This window comes from Lagopus leucura, unplaced genomic scaffold (genome assembly GCF_019238085.1).
Source record: "Lagopus leucura isolate 7727_CA_CO unplaced genomic scaffold, USGS_WTPT01 Super-Scaffold_100022, whole genome shotgun sequence".
NCBI classification, from domain to species: Eukaryota; Metazoa; Chordata; class Aves; order Galliformes; family Phasianidae; genus Lagopus; species Lagopus leucura.
This window is the reverse complement of record NW_024962275.1, coordinates 9,649,548-9,665,212: the sequence shown is the minus strand read 5'-3', so window position 1 is coordinate 9,665,212 and position 15,665 is coordinate 9,649,548. Positions and strand designations below refer to the sequence as shown.

At 54.7% G+C, this 15,665-nt stretch overlaps 2 protein-coding genes across 4 annotated transcripts; one reads left to right on the top strand and one right to left on the bottom strand.

Annotated features, from left to right (window-relative positions):
- Positions 1–751: 751 nt before the first annotated feature.
- On the bottom strand, positions 752–5,492 carry LOC122184214 (ectonucleoside triphosphate diphosphohydrolase 8-like). Its single transcript, XM_042879010.1, has 9 exons — positions 5,361–5,492; positions 5,085–5,202; positions 4,302–4,452; positions 3,878–4,037; positions 3,339–3,569; positions 2,194–2,457; positions 1,728–1,838; positions 1,309–1,446; positions 752–1,135 (listed from the first exon to the last, which is right to left on the bottom strand). Exons 1-9 carry the CDS (start codon positions 5,478–5,480, stop codon positions 926–928), a joined length of 1,503 nt encoding a protein of 500 aa, XP_042734944.1. The 5' UTR covers positions 5,481–5,492; the 3' UTR covers positions 752–925.
- A 229-nt stretch (positions 5,493–5,721) lies between these two features.
- Positions 5,722–15,657, top strand: LOC122184148 (ectonucleoside triphosphate diphosphohydrolase 8). 3 transcript variants are annotated; one of them, XM_042878848.1, is made up of 11 exons: positions 5,722–6,454; positions 7,621–7,739; positions 8,762–8,893; positions 9,312–9,429; positions 10,225–10,375; positions 11,052–11,211; positions 11,724–11,954; positions 13,066–13,329; positions 13,885–13,995; positions 14,137–14,271; positions 14,882–15,657. In XM_042878848.1, exons 3-11 carry the CDS (start codon positions 8,774–8,776, stop codon positions 15,071–15,073), a joined length of 1,482 nt encoding a protein of 493 aa, XP_042734782.1. In that variant the 5' UTR covers positions 5,722–6,454; positions 7,621–7,739; positions 8,762–8,773; the 3' UTR covers positions 15,074–15,657. The 3 variants fall into 3 exon arrangements, with proteins under 3 accessions (XP_042734782.1, XP_042734783.1, XP_042734781.1); XM_042878849.1 differs by lacking the exon at positions 7,621–7,739; XM_042878847.1 differs by lacking the exon at positions 5,722–6,454 and having other exon boundaries at positions 6,486–7,739.
- Positions 15,658–15,665: the final 8 nt, after the last annotated feature.

Here is a 15,665-nt window from a genome sequence, read left to right as displayed (position 1 = left end):
TCTATTTTCTACCCTGACTTCAGTGGGGCCTTGACACCATCCTCTAGAATATCCTCATAGAGAAGCTGCTGACATAAGGGCTGGATGGGCAGTGAAATGGATTGATGGGCCAAACCCAGAAACAGTGGCAGTGGCACTAAAGCTGATTGGAACCAGACATCTATCCCAGGGGTCAGCACCCAGCCCAGTTCTTTTTAACATCTCCATTAACGATCTGAATGATGGGGAAGAGTGTTCCCTCAGCAAGTTTGCAGAGGATACAAAACCGTGTAGCGTGGCTGATGCACCGGAGGGTCATGCAGCCTTCCAGAGGGACTGTGACAGGTGGGAGCAACCCCAAGGATGACAGCAGCCTCATGGAGCTCAACATGGAGCAGAACCAAGTCCTGTCCCTGGGGAGGAACAGCCCCAGCATCAGGACATGCTGGGATCACGCAGCAGAAAGCAGCCCAGCTACTGTCCCTCTGCCCAGCACCGGCAGTGGGCTGTGTGGGCCCCTGCCCTGCAGTGAGGCAGGGTTATCAGGGTTATCTCTGCCCCATGTGGTTATCTCCCATAGGCAGTAACCAGCCCTGCAATGATACAGTTGCTGCCAAACACATCTTCTCTCTTTCCTGCCCTTTGGGCCCCCCATCTCTAGCTGCCCCATGTCACTGGTGTCCCCATGTCACCAGTGCCAAGCCCTGCCCCACACAGCCATGCCCCCTCTCCAACCAGCAGTGAGGGCAAAAGAAAACCACACAGCACACAGTTACAGGGAGGTTTTTACAAAACTTGTGCTGCTCCTAGCTCACCAGGCCAGGTTCCCAACATTACAAGTTTGCAGCTCCAGGACACAGCGTTGATTCCCCCAGCGGCAGCTCCTCACAATTAGTTTTGCACCAGCAGCACCAGGAGGCTGCAGAAGGCTCTGAAGCCAGCACTGCTAGAGGCTCTCATAGCCAGAGGAGTCCTTCCAGCAGCATACGGCCGCCATCAGGCAGAAGATGAGAACGAATAGGACGGCCAGTATGACTGTGGCTGCTGTCCATTTGCTTTTTGGGAGCCACACAACTCTCTGGGGCATCTCCGAGGGAATCATGTTGGTGAGATTGAGCATATAGCCCAGAGTCCAGCCAACGTCCACATTTGAGACCTGTGCAGACAGAGAAGGAAGAGAGATGTAAAGGGCTGCAAAGTACCAGGCAATCCCAGACATGGGTGGTGGACTGTACCAACCCATCGTCCTGCACCCGAGGCACAGGGGCAGGGCAGGCACAAGTGTGCAAGCTTTGTGAAGCAGCTGTGAAGCTAAGGGGGCCTTCTCACCTGCTTTCGGAAGTGGATGTTGAGCCAGGTCTTGTTGTTGAATTTGTAGCCTTGCACCAGGAGGGTGAGGACGTAGGAGCTGGCTGCACAGGAGTCACGGAGGTGGATCCTGCTCCTGGTGGGAAAGTCCTTCTGCAACTGTAGATGAGGAAGAGCAAGGTGGGGATGCATGTACAGAGCAGTGCTCGGTGCACCCAGACTGCAGGGAAAGTGCAGTCAGGAGCAAAGACCTGGGGAGCAAGGAGCACATGGGAGGATGCTGGCTGCTCTCCCACCCAGCCCAGAGACCTTTGTGTTCCCTCCAGCTCCCCCAGTGGCCCTTTCACACAGCAGAGGACATGCTGTGGACCCCAAGCCAGGCGGTGCCCAGACTGAGCAAGATAATGGCAGGGATCAGAAGCTCCTGGGCAGGATCTCACCGTCATCCAATTTCTGGAGCAGAATTTCCATAGAGTGTCATTGACGGAACTCAGGGACTGGTCTTCAGTCAGGTTCAGGAAGTGAAGGTTGTAATAAAATGCTGAAAAAGCCTGTGGGTATTTATGACCAAAGGCAGAGGTTAGTGATGCACCCAAGCTCCTGGCAGCCTTCTGCCCCTCACTTGGGATGCTCTGCAGGGATCCCCAGGGCAGGCCACATAGGCTGCTGCCTGCTGACCAGCTTCAGGAGAGCACTGGGGACTGCACCCTGTGCTGAAATACAGAACATGGCAGTCGGAGTCTGGCACACAGCTGAGCACCCTGCATGTCTCCATGCATCAGGTGCATCCCAGCTTTCAAGGCATCCATTGTCACTCTTTCCTACAGCAGGTTTTCTGGAGCATTGACCAAACTGGTGTCCCACAGCCCCACACCCACACCAGCACCAACAGCCAAGGCTCCTTACAAAGAACTGTCCCCTCACAGGTGGCTGATAGACCCCGTCGAACCCACACGTCCTGTTGGCCCCACAGGTGAAGTTGAAGAGCTTCAGGATGGCGGTGCGGCACGCCGCCGGGTTCCCCGTCCCTGTTACTGTGAGGATCTGTGCAGGGCTGAGCGTGCTTGGAATGGGGACGCAGGGACTGTCGTAGAGCTCTGCTACGGTGATGTTCTCCTGGTATCCCTTGGGGTAGCAGGGGTGTGATATCTGCTGGGCGTACCGGCTGTCCTGTTGAGAGAGAGGGAGCTGTTGGCATCACACTGGCATTGGGGCTGAGGATGGAAAGGTGAGAAGCAGCCCACACACACTGCCTGTTCAAACAACCAGGCACAGGATGCAGACACCCTGCCATCACCCTGGCTCCACTGCTCATGGGGTGACATCTGCACCGGCACAACACCACACTATGGGGTGCAGGCACAGCGCTGTAGGGACAGCCAGGCCGTGCCATGCTGCAGTAAGCAATCAGCTACAGCAATAGCTGTGTGCCCAGGGCACTGGGCGTTAGTCCTCTGTGGTGGGCATGCATACATTTTGTCCCCACTCTTTCATCATAGTGTCATCAGAGCCAGGGGCGCAGCCAAAACTGAGAAACCACTTTATCAAAAAATGAAGTGGAGGCTGATTTCTTTCTGCTAACATGCAATGGACATCACCTTTTGCCTATTCTTGCTCCAACCACCACGAGGCACTGAGCCCTCAACCCACAGCCGTGTTACAGATATTAAGGCTCCCCCAAGCAGCAATGAACCCTCCTCCACTCCCCAGCACCTGCCTCTGAAGACCAGCCTATTCATATTCCTCTCCTTAAACCTACATTATTCCCAGCTTCCCGGCACCCAGGATGTTCTCTCCTCCAGGAAACTCAGGTCCTTCCAGCCTCTGTGAGTGAGTCTGTGCTGACACAGACCTTCTACTGGGACAGGGATGTCTCTGCCCTAGTATTGGGACATGCCTGTGTGGGTCCCTGTTGAGGTATCCACCCTCAGTGGTGCTTGCACAACAGCACCAAGCCCCATGGTTGTGATACCCAGTGTGTGTTGCCTGCCCAGCTCAGTGAGAGCACGGCTTTGGCTGCAGCAGAGGAGCACAAGGCTGGAGGCAATTACCTGGTGTAAAGATGCCAAGAGCCTCTTCAGGACTTCCTTTTGTCCGTAGCAGAGGTAGCTGTGGGTGTAAACTGAATAGTTGGTCCCATACAGTCTGAGGAGGGCACTTGTGTTCTTGTCATCTGTTGTGGTCCCAGGGAGAAACGTGATCTGGGTTGAAGCCCCACCAAGGTCCAGAGCTCCGACAACATTCTCCACTGGTGGGTGGGTCCATTTGCCTGTGAAGGAGTACTGCCCCACACAGAGAATTACTCACAGGGTGCATGGACCTGATTCAGAGTGAGCACAGGGATACTGGCTTCCCTGACTGAACTGTGGTGCAGCAGGGAGGAGGGACCCACAGTCCACAGCCTCTGGAACTCCTCCAGACACTGTAGGGGCTAATAGGCCTCCAGGTTTCCCTGTTTCACCATGAAGCAGTAACTGACTCCCAAGGGGTCCCAGCCTCAATGCCCAGTAGCCTGCAGAGGCTCTAATGCAGCAAGATCTCCCAGTGCAGCGAGATCCTCCTGCTCGTCTGCCCTCTCACCACCCCGCACCTTGATGAGTGTCTCCAGCAGGTAGTTGACGGTGATCCAGCCAAAGGCACCCTCCTCATTCCCAGAGAGGATCTGAGCTCCACGGAAGTCCACAGGATACTCACAAATGGCCTTGGCGACCTCCTCAAAGACCTGCTTAGCTTTTGTGATGTTCTGCTCCCTGCCAAGAGAAGGAGGGAGATGCTGGTGGAGGGAGCACGGTGCTGGCAGCAGATGTGATAAGGAACCACAAAGTCAGTGATTCCCCATCCCAGAAGGCTCGACATCAGGCATCAGAGACACCAGCCAGGATGGCAAAGTGCCACTTCACCTCACAATGTAATCTCACCAGCATCCCAGACCCACTGCAGCTGTGTTTGGAGAGCAGTCTCTGAGGGCTCAGGGCAGGGCCGTGGGGGTGCAGGGATGCAGGCAGTGCCCGTACCTCAGCAGCCGCATCCCCGCTGTGGCTCCAAGGTAGGTGGGTGTCTCCTGCTGCTGCTCTGCAGGGATGATCGTCATGGCCTTGTCCAGGCAGGGCTTCAGGCTGGCTCCAGCCTCAGCGGGGTTATCTGCATAGCTGGAAATGCCAGATCCTGCAACAGAGCACCTTGTGATGGAGCCAGCCCAGGAGGAACAGAAGAGTGGGGACACCTCTTCCCACTCTCACGTCAAGGGTTGTTTCTCATCCTCTTAAGCAACACCCAGAAGCCACAATCACAGCCCAAAATGCTGTGCTTGGGGCTATGCAAATATATGGAAAAAGATAATTGTTAACTCAAAGTGGAGATAGGAACTGAAAGCAAAAATAGCCAGCAGAGACATATTTAGATCTAGTGAGTTCTGCAAAGCTTCTAGCAGGCCCTGTGGGAAGAAGTGTAAAGAGATGTTCCAGGAAGCGGCTGCAGAGGTGAGGTTACAAGCCTTGCACATCTAACAGCCAAGGTGCAAGGCGATGCACAGCAGTGGGCTGCACAACAGGGCTGGGTCCATGAGCCGTGATGCTAACTGTGGGCTGAGCTTCTGACCGACCTCTGGGCAGCACAGCCCCCACCATTACATGGACCTTTAAACCGCAGCCGCTCCTCTGCACCAGCTCCATCGGGCTCTTCCGGGCCGCCTCCGTTTGGCCCAGCCCAGGCTGAGGGGCTCAGATCCCCCACTGCGCTGCAGGAGCCGGGGGCAGCGACGTGGGGAGGAGGGACGCTTCCCAGCGCTCCGCTCTCACCATTCACAATGCAGGACTCCACCTGGGAGACGATGCCCGTGCCGTTCTCCTTGTCTGCGGGCCACTGGTAGATGTAGAGAGCCGTGTGCGTGGAGCCGGCGTCGAACACCAGGCCGTACTGCAGAGAGAGGCCGATGGTTGCGGGGCGCGGAGCCCGGCCGTCCCGCAGCGCCTTCCGAGCCCGAGCGGGTCTGCCCAGCACCGGGACTGCGGGCTGCGAGCTGCCCGGCCGCGCACCGGGAAGGGCCGGCGGTCTTCCCGGCCCCGGACACCTACTTTTTTCCCGTCTACGGGACGGTCCCGGGACGCGCTCAGCAATAAGAGGAGGGCGGCGGCCGCCAGCATGGACAGCCCGGCCAACACCGGCAGCGCGAGCACCGGGCGCTCGGGCCGCATGTCGGAGCTCCGCACGGCCGGCACGGCGCGGCCCCTCAGGCGGAACCCGCGGGGCAAAGCGAAAAAGAAAGCCGGCCCGGCTACCACGTCCGGGTACCGCCCAGCCCGGCCCGGGGCGGGCGCTCAGCGCGGCCCTGAGAGGACGGACGTGCGGGACGGAGCGGCGCTGCGAGCCGCGGATCGGCAGTGGGGATAGCGGGACCGGGCGGGTGGGTGCAGAGCCCCCGTCGTGGGATAGAGGGACCCTCCAGTCCGGGAACGGAACTGTGTCTGTGGGGACGGACGGGGACCTCACCGAGAGGAGAGAGGGACGCTGGCTGTGGGAGCCAGCCCAAATCTGTGGGGACAGCCGTGTGGCTGGGCGGGACCCCAGCCGTGGGATGGAGCCCCCTGGGGACAGATGGGGTCCTGGCTGTGGTGGCAGCTCCCTGGCATTGGGGATGTGTTTCCATGAGGACGGGTCCCCACCTGCCAGGTCTCTCCTATTCATGCCCTGGGCAGCTCTGCCAGCCTGGCCCTGCTTGCAGCAGCAGAATAGCAGAGCAGAGGGTGGCAGCTGGGGTGCAGGTGACAGGCTCGGCCATGCCTTGCCCTGCAGCAGCTGTGGGACTGGGAGATCTGTGGACTACAGCTCCTCTCCCAGATCTCAGGCTTTGTCCCGATGCCAACGCACTCACCAGCTCCCTTGAGGCGTGGATACCGTCAGCATCAAGGAGAGTGCTGCCAGGCACCTCCAAACAGCCCCCAAGGGTGAGGATCCCAGGGCACAGCCTGTCCACCAGCACCGAGGTGGTTAAACAGGCTCTATTCCAGCCCCGGCCCTGCTGCTTGCAGGGGAGGTTGCTGGTTTGAGGCCAAGGGGAGGGCCGTGCAGGGGACTCCTGGGCAGCCTTTGTCCCAGGCTCAGTGCCCGCACTCCAGGTACGCGCTGACACCGAGGTGAGCAGCAGCTGGCCCCACTGGCAGCAGCACAGGTGAGCATGGACAGGGGATGGCAATGGGCAACCTCGGCGAGGCTTGGCTGTGGGGAGATTGATGCAGGGGTGAGGTGGGAGGCAGGTGAGAGGGTGCCGTGGTTCGTGGCTCAGGTGCCTTCAGTGCATGCAGGGGATGTGGAAGGCACTGCTGGACCTTGTGTTGGTGGCAGGGTGGGAGGTTGGGTGCTGCTCTGCCTGGCAAGGGGACTCCTAGCTTGCATATCCCCCCTTCCTTGTAACATTAAGAGCCCTTTTGACCCCAAATCCCACATGTGCACAGCAACACATCTTCCCAAGCAGCACATAGTTTATGGCCAGCAGTGCCCATGAGTCTGAACTTTGAGGCTCCCCTCCTTCCTCTCAAGAGACTCTGCAAGGGGCTGTCAGCAGCTGTCAGCACTTTGCTGTGTCTGGTCACATACCAACCGGTGCAGGAGCAGCTCAAGCAGCATGCACAGCTGCAAGCTTTCTGCACACTGAAACATCTGGGCATTGCTCCTTGTGGAGCCATACAGCAGCATGGCTTGACTGCAGCTCTGAAGGCATCGTCAAGGCCACCCTTCTATCCCTTCCGCTTGTGCCCCAAACCTGCTGTACAAGGGTGCTGTGCCAGACACAGTAGCACAAAACAGCCTGAAGTGCCACAGAAATTCTGGGCAGATCCATCGGCTTCTCACACCCTTCCCTCTTTGTTTTCTGCTTGCTTGCTCCTTCCCCATGCTCCACTCTCCTCCCCTGTCCCTGCAGACTCAGTGCTGCCTGCAATTGTTGCCTGCTGCTAAGATAGAAATTTGGCCTTACCGAGGGCAGGTGAAGGTGTTTTGACATGGTGCAATTTATCACCGTCGCACACTGCCTGGGGCAGAATTTTCCAAGATGTGTGCTGCTATTGGGACCTTTTCCTTTGCTGTTAAACCAGGAGCAAGGGAAGCACTTCTCAGCTGCATGGTTACATCTGTGCAAACCAGCAGGGCTAATAGGTCTGGAGATGGCACAATAGAGTTCATCACCTTGCATATGATATCTTCTGCCCTTCATTACCGTATGGGGCAGGGCTCTTGGCCATAGGATAAGGTCTGATAAAGGTTTCCTGTCCCACGTCCCTTGTCCCATGACGTGGAACAGAAAAGAACGTTATCCATTATACATAGCATGTCCTATAGGGCACTGGTCACCCTCATTTATCACTGGAGATATCAACTGAAACAGGAATCGCCGTCTTTTGTGACTTTGCCAAAGGTCTTCCTTTCCTATTAAACTGCTGACCTGGACTGGCTACAAGGTAAGGGTATTTTCTATGCGTTCCTGGGAGAACTGCGCAGCCCAGTGAGCTCCCCACAGTGCACCCCATGGCAGTGGCTGGGTTAGAATCATTTCTTTAGGCTGTTTCCAGGGCTTTCAGGGCATCTGCTGCTCAGCTGCAGCCCAGTGCTGTGCAGGTTGGGCTGTATGAGGTCAGGCTTACTGCCTGCAGTCACACGATGGTAGTACAGAGCAGGGTGATGCAGGAACAGAAGGGAGAACTTTGTGTAGAAAAGCACATCTGGAGCAGACATGGGGTGCTGAGCATGAGGACGTGTCAGCTGCTCTGTGCTGTGGGGCTGTAGAGAACCAGGCCCTTGGGTTTCACTTCTCCATTGCAATTTATTGCTGATGCCTCAGGGATGATGATGCTGGGAGCTGAGCTCTGACCAGGTGAGCAGAGCTGGACCAGGCAGGAGACACATGGATGGAGATGCTGTTCCCCTGCCTGGAGAAAGACCAAGGATAGTCTGATACTGTTGGACAACAGATGTTTTAATTCCCCATTACTGGAGGTTTTCAAGATGGGATTGGTTAGATAGTCTCATTTAGGCTTGCCATGAGAAGCTGAACTTGATTGTCTCTTGAGGTCCTTTCAACCTGTACTGTCCCATGATTCTGTGATTCTATATGACCTGCTGGTCACAAGTGTGTGGGATGGATTGTGTGAGGTAGTGCAGGGTATAATGGCAGAATGTGGGTGCCAGGGGGATGCAGCTCTGCACTCCAAAGATATCAACCCAGTGGGAACCTGCCAGGACATGGCCCTGCTCTGGATGTCCCTGTTTTAGCAGGGGTTGGACCAGGTGGACCCAACGGTCTCTTCCAACCTCAGCCATACTGGAATTCTGTGACTGTGATTCCAAGAATGGTTTAAAGCCCTTTTTTCAGACATGGGAGAAGGTCCATCTTGACAGGTCCCACCCCATCCATGAGATTTGCATTTCAAATCTGGCCTTGCAAATACAGGAACGCTAAGCTGGGCTTGGGGTGTTTTTGCAGGTTGGAAGAGGAATGGAGTACAAAGCCAAGGTCATTGCAGGTCTCCTGGCAGCCACCTGTGTCTTTAGCATCGTTGCCCTCATACTGAGTGCTGTAAATGTGAAGGATGTGTTGCTGCCTCCTGGCACTAAGGTAAAGCCTTTGGCAGAAGCCCATCTACCTTCTCTCACTCGGGTGTTGTCTAACCTCTATTCTGAGATTTTCCCCAGCTTTAGGCAGGCTGTGCTGTTATTCACCAAGATGGGGACAAACTGCCGTGCAGGGTGGCACGTCAAATGGGTTTGTCACAGTTTTCTTGCTTACGGCACATACAGCCTTTTCACTGCAGAGAACCAAGGGAACTTCCCCACTAGCTCACAAAGAGCCTTGGCCTCAGTACAGCTGGCGACTGCGATGTCACGCTTTCCCTGCTCTGGTGACACTCTTGGCTTGGTCACGGGGGCCACTCCCTGCCCACTGGCAGCTCTGCCTGCTCACCTGGAGCTCTGCAGCCAGCTAAATCTGCTTTGCACCTCCTGAAACCCTGCATCCCGTCGGCCTCTCTCTGCAGTATGGCCTGGTGTTCGACGCCGGCTCCACGCACACGGCTCTCTACGTCTACCAGTGGCCTGCAGACAAGGAGAACGGCACGGGCATCGTCTCCCAGATGGAGTCCTGCATTGTGAATGGTGAGAGTGCTGGGACGTGTCTGTCCCTCTCCCCGCCCTCTGCTCAGCCTAGGGACACCAGGCTGGAGGCTGTTCTGGGCAGTCAGTTAAAAGGGACTGACAAAGGCCACTGACCTAGGGCAGAGTGCCTGGGCAAGGGGTGGGAGATTGTAGAGCCTGCCCTGATGGCAAATCAAGGCTCTGCAGCCACAGTGTGTCAGTTACTGGTTAACTGTGCTCCAAAGCAAAGGTCTGGTGAAGGGCGAAGGGTAAATGAAAGGGCACTGGGGCTGGTGGAGGACCTGGAGTGCAGAGCTTGGAGGAAAGGTAAATAGTGATATTCGCTGCCTCCACCCAGTGGAGGACCACGCTGGGAGCTCAGATCTAGCACCAGCCTATAAAAATAAGAGCGTGTTTGTGCTGAGCTGCATGGAGAGCACCTCTGTGCATGTATCAGCTCCACACGTCCTCTCCAAAGGACAAATGAGAGAATCCCCCTTTGCCAGGGAAGTAAGGAACCATGCTAACCATGCTATTTGTCAACTGACTGCTGGGAAACTGGGATTAACCACACACTCAGCATCACAGCAGCTCCCCACTCCTTGGAGAGCAGGAGTCTCTGTCTGCTCCTGCAGCATGCATGTGCCACCTCCAGGCAAGCCAGCTCTGAGCAATGCCCTTCTGGGGATGCCCTTGGAAGGGCATGATTGGTCTTGGTACATGGGGAAAACCTGTGGGGTCTTCCTGGCTTTCAGGGTGGATGTGTCTCCTGTTATCCTGTTCTCCTCCTGGGCATCACAAGGTGCTCTGTTACAGGATCTGGCATCTCCAGCTATGCAGATGATCCCACTGGAGCTGGTGCCAGTCTGAAGCCCTGCCTGGACAAGGCCATGGCAGTCATCCCTGCAGAGCAGCAGTGGCAGACACCCACCTACCTGGGGGCCACAGCGGGGATGAGGCTGCTGAGGTACGGGCACTGCTGCCCCCCCACATTTCAGCATCTTAGAAGGGGTGTGGGGTTGGGATTGGGGGCAGATCATCAGATCATCATCAGATGGCTGAGCATCCATTTCTGCAGCCCGCTGGGGGTTGGCCAACATAGCCAGCTCACTGCTCCATGGGGAAACCCCATGGCCTACACTGGTGCCTGCCTGGCAGTACCCTGGAGGAGGAACAACCTCCTTCGCTAGACTTGAATTCATAGAATGTCTTGGGTTGGAAGGAACCTTAAAGCCTATCCATTTCCAACCCCCTGCCATAGGCACAGATACCTCTCACTGGATCAGGCTGCCCAGGGACTCATCCACCCTGATCATGAACACTTCCAAGGGATGGGGCATCCACAGTTCTGGGCATCCTGACAGTGCCTCCCCACCCTAATTGTGAAAAATTTCCTTTTATCCAATCTAAATCTCTCCTCTTTCAGTTTAAAACCATTGTCCCTTATCCTGTCACTACAGGTTCTAGTAAAACATCTTTTTTTATAATCTCTTTCTATGATTAAAAGCAATGGATAGATGGGGTATATGCTGTCACTGTGTAGTCCCACTCCTTTGCAGGCCACAGCCTTTTACTGTTAGCCTGCTCTGAAAGCTCCCCTGCAATTGCATCTTCCACCACATGGGATTTGTCTGCTTCTGCAGGGAGCAGAACAGCACAAAGGCTGAGCAGGTCTTTGCTGAGGTCACCAAGGCCATTCGTGAGTACCCTGTGGACTTCCGTGGAGCTCAGATCCTCACCGGGAACGAGGAGGGCTCCTTTGGCTGGATCACTGTCAACTACCTGCTGGACACACTTATCAAGGTCCGGGCCAGAGGAGGGGGCACAGGGGAGTTGGAGGGATGCATCGTGTGTGTGTCTTCCTGTCTGCGTAAAGACCAGATTTCTTTATTCCCACAGGGGAGTGAAATGTCTTTTTAGAGTGATGGCCATCCAAACAAATGTAGCATGTTGTTGTGAACTGCACCTTTTACTCTACAGGTGTGATTAGGAGAGTCGAGAGCAGGAGGATCTTTGTGTCCAGCTCATCCTGGTCCTGTGCTTTCCATTGATATATGGGTTGATTTTGGTGTCACAGCAGTATCAGAGTCCAGAACATTACACTTTTCCTCCTCAAATTCCCTGGATCCAAGCTGATGTGCAGCAGCCAAGGGCTCAAACCTTAGCATTATACAGAGATCTATGTGGGTTGAGGAGGATGTGGGCAGCAAGGGGTTAAACAGGGACATAGGATGTGGAAGGTCTCCCAGAGGCTTTTGAGATCACAGAACCTTTAGGGAAGGGACAGACTAACACTGACTGCCTTATGGGGCCAGTTTTCCTTCGCAGGAAAATGGGAACATCCACAAAACACTGAGGTCCTGGGAGCTCTGGATCTTGGAGGAGCCTCAACACAAATAACCTTCCAGCCTGGAGTCACCGTTGAAGATAAAAACACGTCTGTCCTCTTCAGGCTGTACGGCACCAACTACTCACTCTACACCCACAGCTACCTGTGCTATGGGCAGATGCAGGCCTTGAAGAGGCTGATGGCAGCTCTCCATCAGGTATCGCAGCCACGGTGCAGTAGAAGCTGCTCAACCATTTCCCATCGCCATGAAAAATGTCTTCCAGAAAATTTGTACACATATGTAGAAAAAGTGGTAGGGAACTGGGAAGTTTCACAGATTCAAGAACCTGAGAAAGGCTTTTATTTTATGTACTAGACTAAAAAATTTTATCATTTGAGTGGAAGTAGTGGTGGTCCCGTGCAGGGCTCTCACCTCCCCAGATTTTGTCATATAACAGCATTTTCCATCATTTCCCAAGTCCAGACGTAGCTTTATATTCTTCCCTGTTCTCACAGATACCCACATAAAGTGTTTCCTTGCCTAGATGGTTTCCAGGGATCAGCTTCATTGTATGTGAAGTGATTTAAAAGCCAACCAGGTCCTTCCTTGGACAGCAGGTGCAGCATTCTGTTAGAAGACATGAAGTGCAGTCAGCCAAAGACATGGTCTGGCACCTCCTGGCCAGGATGATCAAATGTCCAAACTGTGAGCCCCTCCATAAGAGAGCAGATTGGGTGGGGAGCTGAGACTGCACACAGCTCAGTGCAGAGATTATAGCTGTTAATGGGAGTTATATTCACCTGCCCCTTTGACTTTTTCTCAAAGTGAGGATTCCAGACACCCTCTCCTGCACACTGCTCCACCAACAGCCAGAAATTTTTCCATCTCAGCTCAGATGGGGAGGTGAGATGCCCAATGCCGTGGGAGATGGAGATAGTTGAGGAGCGTGCAGATGGAACGCACCTTCAGTCCTTTCTGGGTTAGAACCTGCAAGATGTGGTGGGGACAAACCAGGTACCAAAAATGACAACTTCTCCACACAGCAGAGAGGCAGTGGCCATGGGAGCGAGATTCCAGCCTTACAGGTACCTTACAGGCTTCACAGTGGCACCACCACCGCAGTCCTGCTCAGCAGCAGTGGCAGGACTAACAGAATGCATCGGCATGTTAAAGGCATCCAAAGGTTGGATTCTGCTTCTGCTCAAGTCCTCCTGGGATCTAGATCCTGCTTTCAGGGAGGGTGTAAGCACAGGCTGAGCTGTGGGGTAAGTTATCACTGGCATCCCACATCAAGCACAAGAGGTAATGGCTGCTTCTCTCTCAACAGGACAGCCGGTACGCCCAGCAGATATCACACCCCTGCTACCCCAAGGGATACCAGGAGAACATCACCGTAGCAGAGCTCTACGACAGTCCCTGCGTCCCCATTCCAAGCACGCTCAGCCCTGCACAGATCCTCACAGTAACAGGGACGGGGAACCCGGCGGCGTGCCGCACCGCCATCCTGAAGCTCTTCAACTTCACCTGTGGGGCCAACAGGACGTGTGGGTTCGACGGGGTCTATCAGCCACCTGTGAGGGGACAGTTCTTTGTAAGGAGCCTTGGCTGTTGGTGCTGGTGTGGGTGTGGGGATGGAGAGTGGAAGTCTTCCCTACTATTGGTTGTGAGAAGGGGAAGCAAAAGAGGGGACTTCAAAGCTGGCCCCATCTGCAAACCTCTGCCCCTAAGCTGGAAGGTGGATTCTGCCTTCAGCAATGTCCCAGCTCCCCCTGAGGGAAATGGGAAGATTTTGTCCATGAGGAACAAGCCTGAGCTGGCCAGGCTCCTGAGCGCAAACAGAAACCAAAGGCTTGTCCATGGCCTCCAAGTGTTGTAGACTATCAGGTGGATGCAGAACCACAGAGATCACATGGAAATCTGCCCCCTGGCAGAGGGTCTGTTGGGTCAGGCTTTACTCTAAGATCTGATCCAAGTGGTTGCGGTGAGATGCTCTGCCACAGGCTCAGCCAGCCCTCTTAATCTGATACCCCACTTGTCTGAGGCAGGGATGGCAGTGCTGACCCCAAGCCCAGAGGTGCTGTGAGAAGAGGCCTTCCTTTGGGTGAGGAGGGAGATGCAGTTTTTACCATCCCCCCTTCTTCTCCAGGCCTTTGCTGGGTTCTACTACACCTTCTCCTTCCTGAACCTGACCAGCCAGCAGTCTCTAAGCCATGTCAATGCCACAGTCTGGGACTTCTGCAACAAGAACTGGTCCAAGGTGAGAGCCTTGTAAAGGGCACCAAGGAGTCCTCTGCCTATCCTCTCCCAAATCCCTGCCCAGAAAGCACGTGCTCTGCTGTTCTCTGGGCCAGGGAAGGTTTCATTCCTCATTATATTGTGTCCCTCGATGACTCTGAAGCTGGTGGAGACCTTCCCAGACAATAAGGAGCACCTACACACATACTGCATGGTGGGACTTTACATCTTAACACTGCTGGTCGATGGCTATAAGTTTGATGAGCGCACGTGGAGCAACATCCACTTCAGCCAGAAGGTAAAAAAAAGCCTCGTGGGGCGGAGGGAACAGGCAGACAGCTGTGGCCACGTCCTTGCCCTGGCCCAGGGACACAGTGCTTTGCAGGGGGGCTGGACTTGATGCTCTCTACAATCCCTACAATTCTGTGATTCAGGAGCACCATCCCTGGAATCTCCTGCACCAGAAATGTGTCCTTGCCTCGTGTCTGGGGATCCCAGCACAGCTTCAGTCCTGCCTGCCCTCAAACCACTGACCCCAGCTCTTATGTATTCTGATGGAAACATAAGCTAATTTTAAGGGGGTGAGAGAAGTGCAGAGTAAGATTCAGCCACTTTGATCACTAATGCTGTGCAGAATTCACATAAACAGCAGGGAAGCGATTGTGGCCCCATGAGCTACGTGAACCAGAATGAAATCAAATTTGAAGGATTTTAAGGGGAGGAAAACACAGGTCACAGAGGCACATCTGCACAACAGCAGCTGCCCTTTAAGCCCTTGGGAAAGGGGAGAGCAAAGCTGCTGTGTAACTGGCACTGGTGGGACCAGGTCTGCCACCGTCCCTCACACTAAAGCCACCACTGCCCCAGGGAGGCACTTTCTGATGATCTCCTGTGTTCTGTCACCTCAGGCAGGAAACACAGATATTGGCTGGACGCTGGGCTTCATGCTGAACCTCACCAACATGATCCCCACGGAGGCTCTGGAACACATCAAGGGGCAGCAGCCCAGTCTGTGGGCAGGAGCCATCTCCTTCATTGTGCTGGCTATAGTTACAGGCCTGGTGGCAATTCTCCTCCAGTGTTTCTGGAAATCCAAGTAGCTCCAAGTAGCTCCAAGAAGCCTACGGGCACCCTGCCTTCTAAACCAGGCAGGGAGGGTGGTGCAAGAAAAGGTGGAAGCAGGAGAGGGAAGAAGGCATTAAGCCCCACCTCCACTGCTCATGAAGTCTTATTGAACCACATCTGTAAAGACATCAAAGGCATCTTGAGCTCCCTACAAACCTCAACGAGGAAATGATGCCAGAAACCTCTTCAATCTGGCTGACAAAGGCCAAACTGAGATGTGGCGGCCATAAGAATTCAAGCTAGAAATAAAGCCCTTTTTGTTTTTCAAATACAAAGGTCACTAACAAGTCTAGCAGAGCTTCCATCCCTCAGCACTTCCACACCTGCTGGGTTGGCTCTCCCAGCTGCAGCTGTGGAAGGCAATGGGTGCTGGAGAGCAGTGGTGGCCACCTAGGCTCTGGGGAGAGGACTGGCATTTTCTGTATCCTGTCTTGTATAAGATGTGCAAGATTTCTGTAGTATGTGGTAGAATATCTTTCCAAGGACAGACTGTCAGCTGTCTGTAAGTTATTTACAATCATATCTCAGCAAAAAAAAATACAATTGGAACTTGATTTAAGAGCTGCC

Coding starts and splice junctions, on each gene's coding strand:
- LOC122184148 (XM_042878849.1), top strand. CDS start 8,774: ATGGAGTACAAAGCCAAGGTCATTGCAGGTCTCCTGGCAGCCACCTGT. Junction 8,894..9,311: donor TGCTGCCTCCTGGCACTAAG/GTAAAGCCTTTG, acceptor CTCTCTCTGCAG/TATGGCCTGGTGTTCGACGC. Junction 10,376..11,051: donor GCGGGGATGAGGCTGCTGAG/GTACGGGCACTG, acceptor CTGCTTCTGCAG/GGAGCAGAACAGCACAAAGG.
- LOC122184214 (XM_042879010.1), bottom strand. CDS start 5,480: ATGCGGCCCGAGCGCCCGGTGCTCGCGCTGCCGGTGTTGGCCGGGCTG. Junction 4,038..4,301: donor GCGGGGATGCGGCTGCTGAG/GTACGGGCACTG, acceptor TTCTCTTGGCAG/GGAGCAGAACATCACAAAAG. Junction 1,447..1,727: donor GCTCCAGAAATTGGATGACG/GTGAGATCCTGC, acceptor CCTCATCTACAG/TTGCAGAAGGACTTTCCCAC.